This window comes from Sus scrofa, chromosome 10 (assembly GCF_000003025.6).
Source record: "Sus scrofa isolate TJ Tabasco breed Duroc chromosome 10, Sscrofa11.1, whole genome shotgun sequence".
NCBI lineage: Eukaryota > Metazoa > Chordata > Mammalia > Artiodactyla > Suidae > Sus > Sus scrofa.
The window spans coordinates 16,157,590-16,181,923 of NC_010452.4; the positions used below are offsets into that span (position 1 = coordinate 16,157,590).

Genomic DNA, 24,334 nt, shown 5'->3' on the forward strand with positions numbered 1-24,334 from the left:
ATATGTATATAACCATATGCAAATTTGACTTCTCTAGGGGTAATGGAGGGTTTTTCAGTTTCAGACTATTAATATTTTCGGCCAAATAATTCTTCGTTGTGTTTGGTGGGGGCATGGAGGGTATAAAGAAGTATGTTATTCACCTGATCATTCGGACCTCTGCTCACTGCATGTCGGCAGCAACCACCTCCAACCCTCCACCATGCGTAACAATCAAAATGACTTCGGACATTGCCAAACATCCTTCAGGGGTGTGGGGAGAGGCAGAATCACCCCCCGTTGAAAACCACTGGGCTAAGAGAATAAACATTTCTATTCTAGGCACTTTGTTTACAGTTTTTAACTAAAAAAAGGGGGTAAGGGGACAAGGGGATAAGATGTTATTGTCAGGATCTATTAAAATAACTAAATCCCCCAAAACCTGGGGATCCATTTTTCTGCTAATTACCTTGCTCAAAGATACCTTTAAAGTATCTTTCAAAAGTAACTCCCTCATACATAATTCAATTAACACCAACAAAATCTGTATGGCTCAAACTACTGGAACACATCATCATGAACATCTCTAAAAGAAGGAGATTAATTCAGTATCAATTAAGTATGATTAAAATTCAGTTTTACTTCATGCTATGTTCATTTTATGAATTATTTACAAGTCTTATTTTAAAAGTGTATAATGTGAAATTTCTTACTTCTTAAGAATAAGCTTCTCTATTTAAAGCTCTCATTTTTCAAAATATATTCTCCAAGACTTAGAATTTAGTTTTAAATAATACAAGGGAGAGAAAATTAATTAAGCCAATAGCTGGAGCTAAAAGAGAGAGAGCCAGGAAGTTCAAGTCTTACAAGTAATGCTGCTCTTGAAAGGAAAGAAAAACTATTTTATAGCAATGGTAGGACTCGAGAAGACACACCCAGGAGGAAGATGCAGTTACCTGCAACATGAGCTCACAGTCATCTCTTCCAACAAAAATCATTTCTCGCGGCAGCCTGTGGCGCGTGCCTCCACTGCTCACCAAAAACCAGGATGTTAAGCTCATTTTCTGCTTAGCTTCTAAGTCTCTGGCAAGGCTACGTCATCCTGTAGAGGGAGATTCAGAAAAACATACAGTCAAATTATTTTCAACTCTAGTATCTATTCACCAAATGCTATATACGCAGGCCTAGGACTAGAACTGCATTCGACATTTTTCCCTGACTAAATAAACAGTCGGTCCACGATCCCAGGAAACAACATATCTATCAAATTCTCATCAGTAAAGTAAGTCCCTGGACTCCACCAAGAATTCAATTAAAAAGGAAGCTATCAGGCAATTAAGCATCTAGTCGACTAATAAGATTTATCACCCTTCTGAAAGGCTTTGAGCACAGCTTATAAAGTCCACAATCCTCAAGTAAATGATCACATTAGTATCATGTTAAGCTCAGTAAACACGAGGGAATACTAGGGGTTCCCAGTGCGGCACAGTGGGTTAAGAATCTGACTGCTGCAGAGGTGCAGGTTTGATCCCTGGCCCAGCGCAGTGGGTTAAAGGATCTGGCATTGCCGCAGCTGTGCCACAGGCTGCAGCTGCGGCTCATATTCGATCCCTGGCCCAGGAACTTCCACATGCTGTGACTGCAGCCATAAAAAGTTAAAACAAACTAAATACTAGGAACATTGTATAAATAAGCGTCTAACTTACACATGCTTTGAAAAACAGATTAAATTCAAATGAATATATTTGATACCTGATTAAGAGCTAACAACAGACACCAAAGAAACTGTTTCTTTGTCTATCAAGTGTAGATACCTGATGTACTTTCAAACATGCAATTTCAATTTCTCTGTCCTCATAATACTATATACTCTCAAAATACATTTTTTCTAGAGCAGCACTTAAACTTTTTGTTCTTAAGACCATTTTACACTCTCTAAAAAAAAAAAAAAAAAAAAATAGGAGCCTAAAGAACATTTTGTTTACAGGGCTTAGATATATTAATATTTACCATATTAGAAATAAAAACTGGAGTTCCTGCTGTGGCACAACTGCACCAGTGGCATCTTTGAAGCACTGAAATGTGGATTTGAATCCTAGCCTGGCATAGTGAGTTACAGATACAGCGTTGCCATAGCGGCAGTACAGATCACAACTGTGGCTAGGATTTGATCCGTGGCCTGGGAACTCCAGATGCCACGGGGCAGCCAGAAAAGAAAAAAAAAGAAAGAAAAATGGAGAAGATATTATTAATTTACTTAAAATTATCAGTAAGTCAATTTACTTTTAGTAAAAATAGCTAATATTTTCATGAAAATTAATTATATTTCCAAAAATATTAGTGAGAAGAATAATGCTATTTTACAAATCACTTTAACATTTGGCTTAATAAGAGGATTTTCATATCTGCTCCTCATTCAATCTGTTGCCATGCAATGTTTAACTTAAAATATTTTAGGAGTTCCCGTCGTGGCGCAGTGGTTAACGAATCCGACTAGGAACCATGAGGTTGCGGGTTCGGTCCCTGCCCTTGCTCAGTGGGTTAACGATCCGGCGTTGCCGTGAGCTGTGGTGTAGGTTGCAGACGCGGCTCGGATCCCGCGTTGCTGTGGCTCTGGCGTAGGCCGGTGGCTACAGCTCCGATTGGATCCCTAGCCTGGGAACCTCCATATGCCGCGGGAGCGGTCCAAGAAATAGCAACAACAATAACAACAAAAAGACCAAAAAAAATAAAATAAAATAAAATATTTTAAAAGCTAGCTTCACACAGATAATTAGTGGGAAAAGGGAAACTTATTTAATAGTCTTTCCAAATAACCAAAGATAGTTTTACCTGACACTACATCAAAATTTCACAGGTGGTAATTTCTTGAAAGTTGTTTACAATATGCAATCTGAAATTTTCCATACTTTGTAACATGAAAATCCATCTTCTACTTTGAAAGGATTCTGTATCATTGCACAATGGTCAATTTGAAAAACATTGGTTCCCTGAGCTACAGAGATCTTCCCTGTGATGATGCATTTCATTACACGGTTTTAAAGTATCATATTCATTAATATCAGAAAAGTCTTTAAGTACAGGGCAGCTGGTAAGCTCATGCTGGCAGAATCACGTTTTCAAAAATTCTAATATTCTCTTGAAAGTATAAATTTTATTGGCAAAAAATACCATCCATTGTGTCTGCCAAATACTCAAGTCTACAAAACCATCATCTGTCTGTCAGTCACTGTTTTAAGTACAAATGGTGTTTTATGAAACAAATGGCTAGTTCAGCTTGCAGCTCAATGACAAAAATGCTTTTCCCTGAAACTACCATGGTATTTTGGTATACAGCACACATGCTCTGTGTATAGTTCTGTCACACGGAATATTAAAAAGATGTGACTCAAAGGTCAATAAGCAATAACCTCAATCAATTTTTTTTGACGACACGTGAAGATCCCAGGCCAGGGATCAAACTCATGCCATAGCGGATCCCCAACCAGCTACCACAAGGGAACTCCCATTTGTAACACTCCATCAAGGATATTCTTAAGTGAAGCTGCTTTTTTTCCTACCGGCCCAGTGCATGGCAGTGGAGAATATGATTACTATTACTAGCACAGCTTGGGGCCAATGCCTTGATCTGCACTAAGGTAGCAGCTGCTTTAGTCATCATTGTTTTTCGTACTATCAATTCAATGTCAAGTAATGCTTTGATAATATTATGAAAATAGTTTTGACCTTGTGACCTTTGAAATGGTTTCAAGGATTCCCAGATTTCTGTGGACTGAACTCCGAGAACTACTGTCGCAGAGGATGTGGCTGTGTCATTAAAAGCATAAACCTAAGAGTCGGTCGGACAGGCGGAGAGGTCTGACCCCTGCTTCCACTACTTTTATTTCTGCATGACCTTGGGAAAGTTACATACCCCATATGTAAAATGGGAATAAGGGCAGTATCTACTCAACAGTTTTTTTTCCTTATGGATCAAAAGAATACTACTTATAAATATTTTCCCATGAAATGATACATTCTGATACGATCTAATTAGAAGCAAACTATATTACACTGAACTGAAATGTTCTGGAATTAAAAACACATCTATACATTAAAAGAGAATCCCGTAAAATGTAGGATTTGAATATTAAGGTAAAAATTCTATATATTAAGAATTTATCTATACATACATGAAATAATGGGTTTCATCAAAACAAGCAAATAATCCCTGCAGAGTTAAAACAATTAAGTCTTACCACCCTCTTCAGCTTCCTAAATTGATATGGTCAATTTATGTGGATTCTTAACTCTTCCATTCACTTAATTCTTTGATGCAGATCCATCTGTCTACTCTTTATCGAATTGGGTTTTAGCATTTCATATGTATATCCTGGCCAAATCAATAGAAAATCAAAAAATTTTTACCTGAGGGAAAAACCTTCGATCTAAATATAGTATATAATTTGCATACTGCCTTTTCAAGGAAGGACAATTTTAAAACATGATGTTAAGAAGTCAATAGTTATAAACTCATTTAAGGGAACTGAAAGAAACTTCTTTTCCGCACTGTTGGTATGGACGATATCCATAAGACATGTTAAAGGAAACTGAATTAGCCTAAATACAGTATATGAAAAACCAGGGCCAACTATGGGCAACAAGAAGAGTTTAACATTTTCGAAATCACAAAGTAATATTAAGCATGACGCATATGCTATAAAAATATTTTAAGCAGACAATATCAAACATAATTATATAATATGCAAATAAGTAATATATAACTCTACAATATATACATATAATCATACCATGATATAGAGTCAAATAAGGTAAAGTTTTCCATTTTATCTTGACTTTCAATAAGCTTAAAAGGTAACAAAAATACATATTTTCCTAAAAAACGAAAATAAAACACATAACCCTCACGATGAAGGGTGTTTATTTATTGAGATGGAACAGGGACCATGCGTCAGCTTCTACTCTCTCCTCAATGGGAAGGAGTGAGATGTGACCTGAACCCACTGTCCCTCAGTTTTCATCTGGCCTCTCTCCCCCTATCCACACAGCCTTCTCACTGATGCTGCAGGTGTAACGCTCTTCTACTCACTGAGTAATATTGACACTCAGGGGACAAAACTGAAACCTCTCGTGAGCTTCCTTAGCAGCCAAAGCAGAGATTTCAGCTCAGGTTCCTTTAAAGGTCAGGAAAAGGGGCCTTTGGGTTTGCCAACTATACAGAACATACCCAAGGTCTTGACCTGGGCACCTCAGATATCCTATCTGTAAAAAGAAAAAACTAACAAACAAACAAACAAAAAACCCAGAGACAAGAAGAGAGCACTTCAAGGTAAAATGAGATATATTAAGGGGTATCTTGTACCATCTGGCATACTGGGAGGCACTAAATATATGCTCAATGCCTTTTCTCCCTCTCCTCTTAATCTTTTCATCCAAGTAATACACTAGTATCATAATATGAGATCAAAATATGTCAACCGAACAATAAATATATATTGAATAGCTTCTACATGAATGCTCTAAAATTATTCAGTTAAAGAAATATTTGGAGTTCCTATTGTGGCTCAGCAGAAACGAATTTGACTAGTACCCATGAGGACGCAGGTTCCATCCCTGGCCTTGCTCGGTGGGTTAAGGATCCTCGTTGCCATGAGCTGTGGGGTAGGTTGCAGACGCGGCTTGGATCTGGTGTTGCTGTGGTTATAAACGTGGGCCAGTGGTTACAGCTCTGGTTCAACCCCTAGCCTGGGATAGCCTCCATATGCCCACAGACGGTGGCCCTAAAAAGACAAAAAAAAAAAAAAAAAAAAAAAGGAGAAATATTTAAGGGTAAAAATTGTAGCAGTATAGTATGCCTTATAGCTGACTCATAAAAATTTAAAATACTATAACCTCTATTTTGTACATATCTCAACCCTGAAGCAGTTCATTTAACGGGTCAGTGACTAAAATTCCTGTAACACTTTCCCAAAGCACAAATAGTTGTCAGGTCATGCTGGGGATCTAAAGTCCGAAGGGTATGAAGGACCACTGACCTATGAAAAAATCGTAGCCCCAGGCTTTCTCACATACTCAAGTACAACCACAAACTATAACCTTTGCCCCATGAGATGTAATTCCTCCCATTAAAAGTGGGGGTACAATTTCCCACTCCACAACTGTGGGCTCTGCCTCAGGACTGTCCTGGCCAGTGGGGTGATGTTAGTAGCTGTGGAGCGAGTTGCTTGAGCAACTGGGTCTGACCTCTTGCACCTCTGTCTTGCCCATAAAAAGAACATGCCCTCGTTAGCCCACTGGTTCAGGGAGGAGGGGAGACACGTAGAACAGAGGCTGAGGTCACATTCAACTTGGAGCCGGCCCCCAGCATATCATCCAACCCCTTGCGGAAGGACACTTATGTGAACAAGAATAAAATTACTGCTGTTTTCAAGCCACTGAGAGACGTGCAGCTTCTTCAATAAACAGTGTTGATAAACCTGGACAGCTACATGCCAAAGAGTCCAACTGGACTACTTTCTCACATCATCTACAAACAATACACTCAAAAAGGATTAAAAACTTATATGAAACCATGAAACTCCTAGAAGAAAACATAGGTAGTACACTGTTTGACACTGGTCTTGACAATAATTTTTTTTTTTTGGAGGGAGGGATATATCTCCTCAAGCAAGAGAAACAAAAGCAAATGATAAACAAGTGTGACTACTGCAAACTAAAACATTTTTGCACTAGGAAGGAAACTATCCACAAAATGAAAAGGGAGCCTACTGAATGAGAGGAGTTATCTGCAAACTATGCATCTGATAAGGGGTTCCTATGCAAACAATATATCTGATAAAGGGTAAATATATAAAGATCGCATGCATCTCAACAGTAACATCAACAGGCCCATGAAAAGATGCTCAACACTGCTAATAATCAGAGAAATGCAAAGTGAAACCACAATGAGACATCACCTCACACTTAGCAAAATGGCTATCAACAAAAAGACCACAAATTACAAATGCTGGCAAAGATGTCAGGAAAAGGGAACCCTTGGACACTGTTGGTGGGAATATAAATTGGTGTAGCTACTTTGAAAAACAGTATGGAGGTTCTCAAAAAAGTAAAAATAGAACTACCATAAGATCCTGCAATCCCATTCCTGGGTATCTATCAAAAGAACACAAAGGAGTTCCTGTCGTGGCTCAGTGGTTAACGAATCCGACTAGGAACAATGAGGTTGCGGGTTTGATCCCTGGCTTTACTCAGTGGGTTAAGGATCTGGCGTTGCCATGAGCTGTGGTGTAGGTAGAAGACGTGGCTCAAATCTGGCGTTGCTATGTCTGTGGCGTAGGCCGGCGGCTACAGGTCCAATTAGACCCCCAGCCTGGGAACCTCCATATGCCGTGGGTGTGGCCCCAGAAAAGACAAAAAGACAAAAAAAAAAAAACAAACCCACAAAAATACTAATTCAAAAAGATACACACAACCCACTATTTACAGTAGGCAAGAGAGGGAAGCAACCTAAATGTCCATTAATAGATGAATGGATAAAGAGGACATATACATATTTACATAGAATGGAGTATTACTCTGTCATAAAAAAGAATGAAATTTTGCCTTCTGAAACAACATGTTCGGAACTGGTGGATATCATGCTAAGTGAAATAAGTCAGAGAAAGACATACTGTATGATATCAGTTATGTATGGAACCTAAAAAATAAAGAAAACTAGTGAATATAACAAAAAGGAAATGGATTCACAGATACAAACAAACTAATGGCTATCAGTGGGAGGGAGGAAAGGGGGAGAGGATTAAGAAGTACAAACGATTATGAAAAATATAAATAAGCTACATGGTATAATATACAGCATATGGAATATAGCCAGTAATAACTATAAATGGAATAGTATAATCTCCAAAAATTTTGAATCACTATGTTGTACACCTGAAGCTAATACAATATTGTAAATCAACTATAATTAAATTTTTTTAAAAAAGGAATTATCAGTAATTATTCTCAAACTTTTCCAAAAAACTGAAGAGGGGAGACATCCTAATTCATTCTATGAAGGCTGCATTACAATACCAAAGGCAGACATAGAAGCTACAAGAAAAGAAAACCACATCAATATGTTCTGTTATTGATGTAAGAATCTTCATCAAAATACTGGCAAATCAAATTCAGCAGCATATTGAAAGGATTACACACCATGGCTACACGGGATTTATTTCTGGAATGAAAAGATGGGTCAACATATGAAAATGAATCAGTGTAACAGAGTAGAACAATAATATGAAAGAAAAGTGATCATCTTAAATGATGGAGAAAATGCCCTTGGCAATATTCAAAATCCCTTCATGATAAAAATACTCGGTAAATTAGGAACATAAGGAAACTTTTTGAACATGATAAAGGCCAAATATGAAAAGCTCACAGCTAAATTCTTACTCAGTGATGAAAGAGTCTTTTCATCCTGTGCCCCTAAAATCAAACCTGTGCCCCTAAAATCAGAAATAAGAGAACACCTACTTTAAACGTTTCTACTTAACAAAAAGTACTGGGAGTCCTAGCCAGGGTAATTAGGTAAGAAAGAGAAATAAAAGGCATTAAAAGAAGTAAAAATCATCTCTGTCTAAAGAGGACATGATCTTATTTGTACAAAATGCTAAAAAGCCTACCAAAACAACAAACAACAAATCCCACACAATTATCAGAACTAATGAATGAACTCAGAAGTTTCAGGATATAAAATTAAGCAAAAACCTGCATTTCTATTTATGAGCAATGAATAGTCTGAAAAGAAAATTAAGAAAATTCTATTTATAACAGCATCAAAAAGAATAAAATATTTAGGACTATATAACCGAGATGGCCCAAGACATATACCTTAAAAAATACAAAGCACCGCTGAAGGTAGTGCTTAAAGAAGACCTAAACAGGAGTTCCCGTCGTGGCTCAGTGGTTAACAAATCTGACTAGGAACCATGAGGTTGTGGGTTCCATCTCTGACCCTGCTCAATCAGTTAAGGATCCGGTGTTGCCTTGAACTGTGGTGTAAAGGTCATCGATGTGGCTCGGATCCGGCATTGCTGTGGCTGTGGTGTAGGCTGGCGGCTACAGCTTCCACTGGACTCCTGGCCTGGGAACCTCCATATGCCACGGGAGCAGCCCTAGAAAAGGCAAAAAGACCAAAAAAAAAAAAAAAAAAACCCAAATAAATATAAACACATTCTGCATTCATAGATATGAAGACTTAATATTGTCAGGCGACAAGACTACCAAAGCAATCTGCAAAATCAGTACAATCCTTATCAAAACCCCAACAGCACTGTCTGAAGAAACAGAAAAGTCCATCGAATAATTCATATGGAATCTCATGGGACCCTGGACAGCCAAAACAATCTTGAAAAAGAAAAGCCAATGTTGAAGAACTCGCATTTACTTACTTGAAAACTTCCTACAGGGTGACATTAAGTACAACAGGGTGGTGCTGGCACAAAGACAGACATATATGCCAATGGAATAGAATAGAGAACCCAGAAATAAATCTTTACATATACTGTCGGTCTACTGGTTTTCAACAAGGGTACTAAGACCACTCAATGGGGAAAAAGATAAGTCTCTTCAACAGTGCTGGAAAAATTGGATATCTACCTGCGAAAGAATAAAGCTATACTCTTACCCAACACCATACATAAAACTTAACTCAAAATGGATCAAAGATCTAAAAAGGAGCTAAAACTATATAAAACTCTTAGGAGGAAAAAAAAAAAAGGAAAATTTGTATGACTTCATATTGGGTAAAGGTTTCTTAAAGATGACACCAAAGCATGGGCAACAGAAGAAAAAAAAAACAGATAAACTGGACTTTGTTTAAGTTTAACATTTTTGTCCATCAAGGGACAATGCGCAGAGAGTGAAAAGAATGGGTTTGCCAATCATTATCTGAGCAACGATTCATATGCAGAATATTAATCATTAGGAAAATGCAAATCATGACATACCACTTTACACCCATCAGGATGGCTATTACCAAAAAATGAAAACAACAAGTGTTGGTAAGGATGTGGAGAAACTGGAACCCTGGGCACTGCTGGTGGAGAGGTGTAGCTGCTATGGTTTCTCAAAAAGCTAAACACAGAATTTCTGTATCATCTAGCAATTCCACTCGTTTTGGTACATACCCAAGAACTGAAAAATACGGACTCATATACCATATATCTGTATACCAGTGTTCACTGCAGCATTATTTAGAATAGCCCAAAGGTGAAAACAACCCACGTGTCTGTCAACAGATGAATAAACAAAATATATGCACATACAATAAAATATTATTGTCATAAAAAGAAATTCTGACACATGCTACAACATGAACTTTGAACTTACTCTATTATGCTAAGTGAAAAAAGCCGGACACAAAATGGCAAATATTACATATCCACTGATAAAAGAGGCATAAATAAAATTTGCTGAAAATAGGTAAATTTATATAGACAGAAAGAAGAAAAGGGGTTACAAGCGGTTGAAGGGAGAGAGTAAGAAGTCGTTTAATGGGCACCAAATTTTTGTTTGGGATGATGCAAAATAATTCTAGAAGTAGAGTGGTATCAGTTATACGTGTCAATTTCAAGTCGCCAAACTGTACACCTTATGGTTAAGACGGTAAATTTGATGTTTGTTTTTTTTAAAGTGTAATTGTAATTGGAAGAGAAAAGCCATTCAAGTCCTTTCTCTGTTTTGATTCTGCTTTTCTTAAACCAGTTTTGGAGACCATTGAAACTGCTGAACGATGCAGTAAATAAATTTGGCGCATGTGCACATTTGGCACAACCACTGGGAGACAGCCTTATCATTACCTGCACCTGATTTTGCTCATGAGCCCACGTCACCTTCCCTAATAAAAGTCACGTGGGCTGAAGCCTAGGCGCCTTTGTTCTGTGGAACCAAGTGCCTCCGGGCCCCCACTTTTCTAAATGTAAGAGTCTTCTGTGTTCAGTCGCGCCGTGCGGGTCCCTCTTCCAGGATCTCCCATTGACCTGCAGCACTAGCCGCGGCAAACCAGAGACATGGTAAAACTTCACTTTGTTCAGTTTGCATTTGTTTTTGTCTGTCTTAGAACAGGTTATTCACTGTAGGCTTTGAAACCTAAATTTTGTCACTCTATAAGCTTTATTTCTGTTAGACTCTTATAGTTTTAGGCAGCAGAATTCTACAGCTGAGATGCTACTGTAAAAGCAGGTATCACCCTTCCAAAGTAAAAAAGCAAATGAAATAATACTAGATTTCTCTGAATTCAAAGAAAGGAATCCAAAGAGTTCCCATCGTGGATCAGCAGTAACGAACCTGACTGGTATTTATGAGGGTTCCAAGGGTCTGGCGTTGCTGTGACCTGTGGTGTAGGTTGCAGAAAGAATGGAATCTGATACATTCAGGGTACTACTATTTACTGTTGTAACAGAAGAATTTTATCTAATGAGGAATTTAAGTGACTAAAAAGATCAGCCCCAAAACTTACTAGTATAGTTTCACAGATTAGACCAAATGAGATATGCTTATCCGTTAATCATGAACAGTTAATTAACATGCTTCAGTTTAGAATTAACAGTGATTGAACCCGCATCCTCACAGAGACAACGCTGGGTCCTTAACCTGCTGAGCCACAACGGGAACTCCTATTTTCTGTGCTTCTTAATTTCAGAAGCACTAAAAGAAATTGTAGTATTACAAAGAGCAGAAGTAACCTTCGAACAGATGTTGTCTGTCTATAAGTCTTTCCCATGGCACAGTAAGCCGTTTTTTTTTTTTCCTCTGCAGGCCTAGAACACTCTGTTCACACATCTACTGTGCTATAATTTAAACTGTAACTTACAGCATAATTAATGTTACTATATGTCTCTAGTTCCTAAACTCCTTGAAAGCAGGAAGGTCAATCTTCCTCCATCCATCCTTTCAGGAAACACTTAAGAGAAAATCTACCAAATTCAGGCACTCTGAGCATTCAGGGTGCACAAATAGAAAAGAGGAAAATCCTGCTCCAGGAACTCAGAGGGAATAGTGGTCAGTAGATGCCAGGACAGAGATAAGCTTGAGGTGATGCTAGAAGAAACAAGAAGCTGTCACTGCTCCAAGACTGGGACGGGGACACTGAGGGTAGTGGTATCATTCTAAGTCAGAACAGAGCTCAAACAGAGACCTTTCTTCTTCTCTGTATTTCCAGAGCCTGGTCCAATGTTTTGCCTCCAGTGAGTGACAATCTATTTTTAATGAATGAATGAGTAGCTCTGGAACTGCTACAAATCTTCTTGAGCTGAAAATAATCTGGAACTCTCCAAGGACAGGGATGAGAAATTAATCATTTAACATTTGCTACAATTAAATCTAGCCATTAAATCCTGGATAACCCCTCCTTCACCCCCTCCCTTCTTCAACTGTCTCTTATTCTTTATCTTCTTCTCAGATAGGCCTTGTTTTTTGTGGGGTTTTTGGTTTTTTTTCTTTCCAGCAGTTGACAAAAGTTTGAAGTTCTAACATTTGAAGGTCAGATGGAAGTAAACACTGACCCAACAACACAGTCCCACTTCTATGTTCCTAGTGACTACAGGTAGCTTTAAAAATTGACTCTCCTGTTAGATCAGAGCTCATTTCAGGATCTAACGGATTACAAATGTGGTACTTAAGCTTTAAATTAAAAACAAACAAAACCTCTGCAAATGTTCAATACAGCACACAGTTCTCCCCATACTTCTAAGTTTCAGCATTACATATATTTAATTTGTTTTGTTTATTTCTGTTAAAAATGTTGCTTCTAGTCACTTATAGTTCAAATTGAGGACTGCTCACAAGAAGAGTCTGAGTAACTTTAATGATAAGAGCTGTATGATAGGCAACAACAGTGCACCTAGTATATAATAACATTACAACAGAACTATGAAATAATGCATCACTTAACCCACTGCAAAGAATAGTTTACTCAGATTATCAGGTTGGAGGGGGGAAAAAACCATTACATAAATGATCATCAGCGCATGTAATTACTTGAGCTAAAAACCATGTTAAGGAAAGTCTATTCTTGTGCTTTTGGTGATTGGCGGGCTGATTCATCACCAGATGGCTTTATAGAGAATGAACCTCCTCTCTTACTTCCCAATTCCTGCTGTAAGAAATAACCGGGCTCACATGAGGACTATCCATCTACACAGCTGAAAATGCTTTCCTCTAGCATAATTCACATTTTAATAAAGTACTATCTAGTTCTGCAACCACGAGACAACGTTTCTTCTGGTACCAGCAGGCGTGAAAGAGTGACAATGATCTCTATGGACTTGGTCCAGGGCCTGGCTCTGTTTCCGAAATGAATAAAGAGTAGGAGAAAGAAGATGTGACTTTCATAACAAATTGAAAACGTAAAGAAAAAAGTAATCACCTTCACCTCCTGAAATTGTCATTTGAACCAGCGGTAAAGCTTTTCCATGAAACTGAACGAAGCCACACACAGGCTTCCATGACTTGTAATATGTCTTTTTCAAAAATGTTGACACTATATTTTAGAGCAGTTAGAGGTTCACAGTAAAATGGAGGGCGAGGAGTTCCCACCTTGGCTCAGTGGTTAATGAATCCGACTAGGAACCATGAGGTTGCGAGTTCGATCCCTGGCCTTGCTCAGTGGGTTAAGGATCTGGCACTGCAGAGAGCTGTGGTGTACGTCACAGATGAGGCTCAGATCCCGCGTTGCTGTGGCTGTGGTGTAGGCCGGCAGCTACAGCCCCGATTCGACCTCTAGCCTGGGTACCGCCATATGCCATGGGAGCAGTCCAAGAAATGGCAAAAAGACAAAAAAAAAAAAAAAAAAAAAGGAAAAAAGACAAAAAACAGAGGGCGGAAGAGAGGGATTTCCTAATACTCCAACCACCACCATCAGCACCTCTCTCATTATCAAGTATCCCCTGCCAGAGTGACTTCGTTTTCACAGTGGGTTTTCTGCTTTTGCTTTTACAACTGTTGAATTGATACTGACTGATCATAATCAAAGCACCTCGCTTACATTAGGCTTCATGCTTGGTGTTGTGCACCCCATGGTTTGGACAAATGTATGACGGCATGGATCATCACCTTGGTGTCTTCAAATGTATTCACTGCCCTTTGAAGCCTGTTCTCCCCTTATTCATCCCTCCCTGCAACAACTCCTGGCAACCACTGTTCTGTGTACTGTCTCCACACTTTTCCATGTCACATAATTGGAATCACATCGTATGAAGCCTTTTCGGATTGGATTCTTTCACTTAGTAATATGCATTTAAGTTTCCTCCATAGATTTTCACAGCTCAATAGCTCACTTCTTTTTACCTATGAATAATATTCCATTCTCTGAATGTACCACAGTTTCTTTATTCATTCACCTGTGAAAAGACATCTTGGTTGCTTCCAAATTTTGGCAGTTATGAATAAAGCTGCTAAAAATACAATGTCCTTTGATCCTATCATACCGAATATCCAAAAGATAAGTGAATAAATTTTAAACAAAGGCATAAATTCAGGATTAACATTTCACATTTTCTCCCTACTAAATCTTTGAAGGGAAAATATCCTCAACACTAACAGCTCTGCCTCTGACACCTAATATTTCTGGAAATGAAAAAGCATTAGAACTGCATTTCAGCTAAGAACTCAGAATCAAATAAGGTGCAGATATGACTGGTCATATGTCATAAACGCAAATACATATAATTTTAACTCAGCTTTTATGTGTAATAATAGATAGCATTAACTGACCATTTACTGTATTCCAGACAGTTCTAGGAACTTCATACACACACATGCACGTAGTGGTCTTTAACTACAAAAGTTATGTAGGTTCTAAAAAGTGGACAAACATTATGTAACATTTAAACAAGAGAACTCCATTGTATAGAGTACTAAAAAATAATTTTCTTCATTCATAAAGCACTACACACCAAAACCAGGGAGAGCACAATAAGACAGAAAACGTTGATAACCTCATAGACGTAAAAACAGGCAAAAGTTAAGTAAATGAATATGACAACTTCAGTGATAATAGGAAGTTAGGAATATGAAGAAACAAAACAGCATGATGTAACAGTTTTAGGATGGTGCTGTTTAGTCTGGGTGGTCCAGGAAACATCTCTGAGAAAGTGACATATATGCTTAGAACATATTGAGAAACTCAGCCCTGCTGTATAATTAACTTGATCTGGGGGAGATAATGAAATACGCTCCTGGGAAAAATTTATTCCTTTTAAAATCCCTACCCCCATTTGAAACTGTACAGTTAATCCAAAAAATTAAATCCACAGCTGTGCTTTCTTTGGATACCAACCAAGATAGCTGTTTATGTTCATGTGAACAAAACCTGCACAGGGAAAACTTTTGCTTTCATATACTCTTAATTATTTTGGAGTGGGTGCTCCAATTTTACCTTTATCATCTGCCATATACATTATTAATTAAATTTAAACCAAAACCAAATATATGCCGAGAAAAAAATTAATTTATAACTTTCTCCTAAAATAGCATTAAAGATAAATTTTTTTTAAGAAAAATGAATTGTGATGTTCTAAATATCAATCATCATATAGTCTACATTTGAGTTTACTGTATGTTTTTAAAAGAAGACTTAGATTCGATAACATACTGTTCGATAAATTATCTAAGCATTAAAAGTTGCTGACAAGTCTTCCCTGCCACTTTGTGAAAAATGTAAAGGCTGACTTGCTTTCTTTTGTAGAACTGTACAATTTTGTTAAAATATACTTTTGTTGCTTTACACCAACAACTCAATTTAAGACTCAGATTCAAAAATTTACCAAGCGCCTCCTTTGTGCCAGAAGCTGTGCTAGGTGCTTATACTTTCATGCTTTCATTTAACTCTCAAAACAAGCATGTGAGAAACATTTTTCCCTTGAAGAAAGCGAAAATTAAATGACTTAACCAAGGTCACAAATCCAATAGTAAAGTGGAGGCAACTAAATTCAAACCGAGGATTTCAGAAACCAAGTTCTGGGCCTTTTCCACAACTACTGTCTCCTTTGTATTTTCTCAAGTATGCCTTAAAATGCTAGTGATGCTAATCCCTACAGGCAAAGATTTGAATATGGCTGAAAAGAACATGTTTTTACCTAGTAGCATGTTCTCTGATGACACCTTTTTGCACAATAAACACTGACAGTTCATGTAATATTCAGTCTCTTTTCAATCTATCTCTTACTTTCCTACTGGGCTACCAGCAGGTTCCAAGGTTCTCTCTGTCTCCTGAGAAGTTCACAGATAAGTAAGAATCTATCAATTTATATTAAAATCAGAAAACAAAAATCAACAGACCCATTTAGAGGAATAGTACAAATGCAGTCAAGTGGGGTACAGTTTAGATTAGAAACCTAGAACTTGAAAGAACAGTAAAATATCTCTAGGCTCAATGAACAACTATGAATCTGAAAACCTTTGTCAGGTCAACTATTACTAGGAGCAGGAAAAGGTGCACAAACTTGGCTCAAAGAACTGAAAACAGAACCTATAGGTGTGATAGTGGAAAGGCGTGATAGTGGGAAGAAAGGAGCATGAGTTAAGGGTCTATAAGAGCCTGAAACCCAAATGTTTTTTTGATTCACCTTTCTCAGTTCACTCTATGACAACAATTTCTCTTGTTTTATTCACTTGTCAGTAATGCATTTTAGCATATAACGCCTAAGGTGCCCTGTAAAAACTTTTTATATTCTAATTCGGAAAGACACATGCATCCCAATGTTCACTGCGGTACTATTTACAATAGCCAAGACATGGAAGCAAACTAACTGTCCATTAACAGATGAGTGGATAAAGAAGATGTGGTATATACACATACTATGGCACAAAACTAACCTCAACAAACCTAAGCATACAGACATTATTTCAAGCATTTTCTCTGACCACAATGGCATGAAACTAGAAATTAACCACAGGAAAAGAACTGAGAAAAAATCAACTACATGGAGACTAAACAACATGTTACTAAAAACAATGGGTCAACGAGGAAATAAAAAAAAAAATACCTTGAGACAAACGACAATGAAAACACAACCATACAAAATCTAAGTGATGAAGCAAAAGCAGTTCTTAGAGAGATGTTCATAGTAATACAGTCTTTCCTTAAAAAAAAAACAAAAACAAAAACAAGAAAACACTCAAAAAAAAACCCTAATCTACCACATAAAAGAATTAGAAAAAGAGGAACAAATAAAACCTAAAGTCAGCAGGAGGGAGGAAATCATAAAGATCAGAGAGGAAATCAGTAAAATAGAGATTAAAAAAATAACAATAGAAAAAAAAGTCAATAAAATCAAGAGCTGGTTCTCTGAAAGGGCAATAAGCAAATCTGACAAACCTCTGGCCAGGAAGACAAGAGAATCTAAATAAACAAAATAAGGAATGCAAATGGAGAAACTTCAACTGATACTGCAGAAGTATGCAAAAAACTCATAAGACAATACAATGAACAACCATATGCCAACAAATTGGACAACCTAGAAGAAATGGACAACTTTCTATAAACATACAGCCAACTAAAGGTGAGTCAAGAAGGAACAGATAATTTGAACAGACCAATCACCAGAAGTGAAATAGAATCTGTAACAAGAAAAACTCCTGACAAACAAAAGTCTAGGTCCAGATGGCTTCACAGGCAAATGTGACCAAACATAGAAGAATCTATCCTTCTAAAACTCTTCCAAAAGCCTGAAGAGGAGGGAACACTCTCAAAGACATTCTATGAAGCCACCATCATCCTAATACCAAAACCAGACAAAGATACCCCCATAAAAAACCAAACCAAATAAACAAAACAACAGGCCAGTATCTTTGATGAATATAGAGGGAAAAATTCTCTACAAAATTTTAGCAAACTGAATCCAACACATAAAAAAGATCATACACCACAACCAAGTGGGAGTCATCCAAAGTACACAACAATGGTTCAACATAAACATACACAAATCAATTAATGTAATATAGCACATAACAAAAGTCAAAAACCACATGATCATCCTAATAGATTAAAAAAAAAAAATCTGACGAAATTCAACATCCATTGATGATAAAAACTCTTAGTACAAGTTCTCCTGTGACACAGAGGGTTAAGGATCTGGCATTGTCACTGCAGTGGCTTGGGTCACTGCTGTGGTATGGGTTCAATTATTGGCCTGGGAAATTCCAGATGCTATGGGTGTGGCCTCTGCTCCCCAAAATAAAACTCTTACAAAAGTGGGTATAGAGGGAATGTATCTCTACATAATAAAAGCCACTTATGACAAACCCACATGTAATATAACACTCAATGGAGAAAAACCAAGTCTTCCCACTAAAATCTGGAACAAGACAAGGATGCCCACTCTCACTTCCAACATAGTACTGGAAGTCCTAGCCACAGGAGTCAGACAAGAAAAAGGAATGAAAGGTATCTGAATTGTAAGAGAAGAGGTAAAACTATCACTATATGCAGATGACAGGATACTATATATAGAAAACCCTAAGGACTCCACATAAAAACTAATAGATCTGATAAATGAATTCAGCAAAGTAGCCGGATAAAAAAATCACATTCAGATTATCAGTTGCATTTCTGTATACTAACAATGAAGTATTAGAAAGGCAACAATACTTTTTAAAATTGCACCCCCCCAAAAAAGCCTAGTAATAAACCTGACCAAGGAGGTAAAAGATTTATATGCTGAGAACTAAAAAACATTAAAGAAAACCAAGATGATTCAAAGAAATGGAAAGATATCCCACACTCCTGGATTGGAAAAATTAATATTGTTAGAATGGCCATACACCCACAGCAATCTACAGATTTAATGTGATCCCTGTCAAATTACCCATGACATACTTCACAGAACTAGATCAAATAATCCAAAAATTTATTAGAACCATAGAAGGGCCAGAATTGCCAAAGCAATCCTGAGGGGGAAAAAAAAAACAAAAACAAAGCAGGAGGTATAACTCTCCCAGACTTCAGACAATACTACAAAGCTATAGTAATCAAAACAATGCAGTATAGGTACAAAAACAGACATATGGATAAATGGAAAAGAACATAGAGCCCAGAAATAAACTCAGACACCTATGGTCAATTAAGCTTTGACAAAAAAGGCAAGAATATAAAATAGGAAAAAGACAGTCTCTTCAGCAAATGGACAGCTGCATGTAAATCAATGAGACTGGAACACACCCTCACACCATGCACAAAAATAAACTTGAAATGCCTTAAAGATTTAAACATAAGATAAGACTCTTTAAAACTCCTAGACGAGAACACAGGCAAAACATTCTCTGACATCAATCATACAAATGTTTTCTTAGGTCAGTCTCCCAAGGTAATCAAAATAAAAACAAAAACAAACAAATGGGACCTAATCAAAGTCACAAGCTTTTGCACAGCAAAGGAAACCATTAAAAAAAAAAAAAAAAAAAAAAAGACAACCTACAGAATAGGAGAAAATATTTGCAACTGATGCAACTGACAAGGGCCTCATCTCCAAAATATATAAACAACTCATACAATTCAACAACAAAAAAACAACCCAATCAAAAAATGGGTATAAGACCTAAATAGTCGTTTCTTGAAAGAAGATATACAGATGGCCAGTAGGCCACGAAAAGATGTTCAACATCGCTAATTATTAGAGAAATGCAAATCAAAACTACAATGAGGTACCACGTTGCACCAATCAGAATGGCCATCATTAGTAAGTCTACAAATGACAAAAGCTGGAGAGGGTGTGGAGAAAAGGGAACCCTCCTACACTGTTCATGGGAATATAAGTTGGTACAACCATTATGGAAAACAGTATGGAAGTTCCTCAGAAAACTAAATATACAATTACCATACGATTTAGCAATCTCACTCCTGGGCATATATCCAGACAAAACTCTAGTTAAAAAAGATACATGCACCCCTATGTTCACTGCACCACTATTCACAATAGCCAAGACATGGAAACAACCTAAATGTCCACTAAGAGATCAATAGATACAGAAGATGCTGTACAAATACACAATGGAATATTATTTAGCCATAAAAAAAGAATGAAATAATGCCATTTGCAGCAACATGGATGCAACCAGAGCTTCTCATACTAAGGTGAAGTCAGAAAGAGAAAGCCAAATACTCTATGAAATCACTTATTATGTGGAATCTAAAACATGACACAAATGAACCTACCTACAAAACAGAAAAAATTCAGATATAAAGAACAGACTTGTGGTTGCCAAGAGGGGAGAGGGAGGGAGTGGGACTGACTGGGCGTGTGGGATTAGTAGATGCAATGTATTACATTTAGAATGCATAAACAGTTAGGTCCTACTGTATAGCACAAGGAGCTTTATCCAATCTCCTAGCACAGACCATTATGAAAAAGAATATAAAAAAAGAAGATATACATATATATACTTTCTACTTTCATGTTAAATTATAATGCTCATAAATATAACACTATTGTGCAGCAGAACTATGATGATAGAAGGGTTCTGTATTTTCACTGCCCAAGACATGAGCCAAAGGCCATGTGAACTACCGAGCACTTGAAATATGGCAAATGCATTAGAAAGCATTATTTTATTTTATTTTAGTGTAAATATTCTCATACTGCTAGTGGGTAGACAGCAATAGCGCCAAAAGTAAAATGGAGCTCTAACTCCTTGTATAGTGTTCCTTTATTTACACCACGCTGACAAAGTGTGTGTAATTATGTTTATCCTAAGACCAAGACACAACCTCAAAAACCATCTTTGACAAAAAATAACTAAGTCCTCTGGTTTTTCTGCAGCAGATATCTGATGATAGTATTTACCAATAAAACAATGTATGCATTTTAATTCATAAACAATTTAGGCTTATAAAAAAAGCGATTGTCTCAAAAAATTAAATTCATTCCTGCCTTCGCATGATCATTTTCTTTCCCTGCAGCTTTGTAACTTTTCATGGAAAAATGGTTTCCTACGACTGCATTACACAGATAACATCATGTCACACTACTGAAGACCAAGTCATGAGGTAAATACTCGCACAAGGAAAGATATATTCTTCTGACAATTAGTCAAAGTCCTACTGAGATTTCTATTAAATTTTTTATTTGTAGTTTATTGCCTACGTTACATATTCAAGAATCCTATGAAAAGATATAATTATCTTACATTTCACAGATATCTATTAATTGTATATTCATATCATCTGGAGTCTTAGACAATTTCATATGATCAAATAAAAATACTCAAAATATGAAAAGAAATATCTTTTATTTCAAGTGCTTAAGGACTCTGATTCATAAATTTCATAATTATTCTTCCCTGCTCTGACATTAACCCTTATTCTGTCCTTTTATTTTTACTTTTTTTTAGACACACCCATTGCATATGGAAGTTCCTAGGTCTGGGATTGAACCTGAGCGACAGCATGAACCTGAGCTGCTGCAGTTACAACACTGGACCCTTAACCCACTGAGCCATAGAGGGAACTCCTATCCTGTCCTTATTTCTGACACTGATATGTTTGATAAAACCTTACTTTTGCTTCCTTCATTTACGATGGATCCAACAATGGTTTACCCAATTTTTTTAAGAAGTGACTTTGAAGCACTTATATTTCAATCTTGTCAAAAAGTAAATTTACTTTTCAGAGTATATGGTACACGTACCTATCAGAGAAATACTCAGATCTAACCAGGAAGTAATTTTATAACAGAACGCAGTACCCATACTGGTAAATTTGAATTTCCAAGGCCAAAGTAACTTGTAGATTTTGAGCATGACATCTTTACACAGCAACTAATTTTTAAAAGTTGCTTTACTATTTTTAATAAATGTTATTTCCTGTTAAGAAACTGTCAAGCTGGTTCTTACGACTAGCTCCTTGTTTATGTAGCAAAGTTGGAAAATAAAAATACAAATGTCTACTAGAATCTAAGAATAAGTCTTTCAGAATCTATGCTCTAAAATGAATGAACTTTCAAATAAAGAATTGATATATTACAAGTTGTAAAAGCTTACTGTTTGAACTGTTAAATTTTTGCCTTTTGAAAATTTGTTTTACAAGAGAACTGTTAAAAGCGTGTTTTAAAATGATTAGAAAGTATGAAAAAAAACTTAAAAACCCTGACAAAGAAAAGAAAGTATGGAAAGTATATAGTTCACCTAAAAAAGCTTTTTCTTCCTTCTCTTTAGTGCCAGGCTTTAAGGAATAGTCTGTTTTTGCTAATTCACTTCCTTACCTTTCAACCATTCTTGAATTTACAGTATCTTGGAAAGGCTTAGTGAATTTCTATCCTCTCTCTTCCTCTTAACTGCCTTACTGACATGGTCCAAAACCATGACTCTGAAACTCATGATCTTTAATATTCCTGTTGTATCACCTCTCAGCATCTTTGACCATTCTTATCTTCTAGAAACATTTCTTTGGTTCCTCTGACTTCTGTAGCCACTTCTCAATCTCTCTAAAAGCCTCTACTTTCTCTTTAAAATTCTTGTTTTTTTTCAGGGGTTACTTCCCTTTGAGGCGCGTTCTCTTTGAGACTTCTGTGAAACCACTGGACTTCAAATATGGCTTATTACATTTAGTCACACATCTAAATTTCAAGTCAAAACCTCTGTAAGATGCAGACCTTGGAATTCCCCTTGTGACTCAGTGGTAATGAACCCGACTAGTATCCAAAAGGAAGTGGGTTCGGATCCCTGGCCCTGCTCAGTAGGTTAAGGATCTGGCATTGCCCTGAGCTGTGGCATAGGTTGCAGATGCAGCTCGGATCCCACATTGCTTTGGGTGTGGCTGTGATGCAGGCTGGCAGCTGCAGCCTCGATTTGACCCCTAGCCTGGAAACTTTCATACGCCGAGGGTGTGGCCCTAAAAATACAAAAAAAAAAAAAAAAAAAAAAAAAAGATGCAGACCATATCTCTATTTACTTAAAAAGCATTTTCAGTTCCAAGTATCTACTGACCTGTCAGAAATTGAAAAACAAAACAAAACAAAGCAAAAAAACCTGAATCTTTCTACCTTCTGAACAAAATCTGCCTTTCCTCCTGTTTCCTCTATCTTGATAAATGGCAGTATCAACCATCCAGATAACTCTCTCCCCCAATCTCCCTTTATTTAGGTCACTGATGTTTATCATGAAAATGTATGTTTTCTGGAGTTCCCATCATGGCACAGTGGAAACCAATCCAACTAGGAACCATAAGGTTGCGGGTTTGATCCCTGGCCTCCCCCAGTGGGTTGGGGATCCAGCATTGCCCTGAGCTGTGGTTTAGGTCGCAGACGTGGCTCAGATCTGGCATTGCTGTGGCTGTGGTGTAGGCCGGCAGCTGCAGCTCCGATTGGACCCCTAGCCTGGGAACCTCCATATGTGGCCCTAAAAAAGGACAGACAGACAGACAGACAGAAAGAAAGAAAATGTATGTTTTCTAATTCCTCAAAAAAGACCCCTTCAGCTTGGACTGACTGGGTTGACAATATAGGATAGTAGGAACTGGGGGAAATGGGCTACAGTTATGAAGGTTAAAGAGAAAGAAATTTTAAACGTACTAGGGTGATGAATGCTTTGTTAGAATTCGAGACTGGAGGGAAAAAACTACAAACTGCACCCAAGGAAAAGAGAGGAAGGAAAGAACAAGCCAAAGATTAGAAATTCTTATGCCAAAACTAGACACTTGAAAAGCAGATAAAAGAAACGGCTGTCGTAGAGTTCCCTTGCGGTGCAGCAGGTTAAGGATGTGGCATTGTCACTGCAGCAGCTTGGGTTGCTGCTCTGGCTCCAGTTCAATTCCTGGCCTGGGACCTTCCACATACCTCAAGTGTGCCCCCCCCCCAAAAAAAAGTGGTTGTCAAGAGTATTCTTTGATGAAATACCTGTCTTATACACACCTCATTATATCTTTGGGGGGCAGAGGGTAAAAACTTGCAATTAACCTAAAATCCCATTAGCAAAAAAGATGCTATATTCTACTAATGAATTATGTTCTGAATGCTGTTCCCAATAATTACTAGACATTCGCAGTAATTACTAGACATCACTAGCCCTATCCTCTTGTCTGTGGTCCACCCTCCCCAAATAAATTTCTAAATTTTACTTTATTTATCTTTCATTTAATTGCATTCTAATTGTTCCCACCTCTCCAATTTACAAATTTTAAATGTCTTATTCTGTATAATAGATCCTTCACATTCTGGAATTTGTCACATAAACCACTTACAGTCTAATAGCCACAGGCTCTTATTTTTTAGTGAGTAGCCCAACACAAAATTTTTCACGTTAAGTGAGGGGTAGGGAATAGTGGAAGGTATTGAGGTACTGAGAACAAATATTTCACTCCTGGATTTGCTACTAAAAT

General features: G+C 37.3%; 1 protein-coding gene across 30 annotated transcripts in view; it reads right to left on the minus strand.

The window, feature by feature from the left end:
• Positions 1–24,334, minus strand: part of CEP170 (centrosomal protein 170) — a 122,734-nt gene that overhangs the window by 89,046 nt on the left and 9,354 nt on the right. For all 30 annotated transcript variants that reach the window (XM_021064150.1, XM_021064162.1, XM_021064171.1 and 27 more), the window contains exon 2: positions 936–1,081. In XM_021064150.1, the coding sequence (XP_020919809.1) occupies positions 936–1,040 (105 nt within the window). In that variant the 5' untranslated portion in view covers positions 1,041–1,081. The remainder of the gene's footprint in view (positions 1–935; positions 1,082–24,334) is intronic.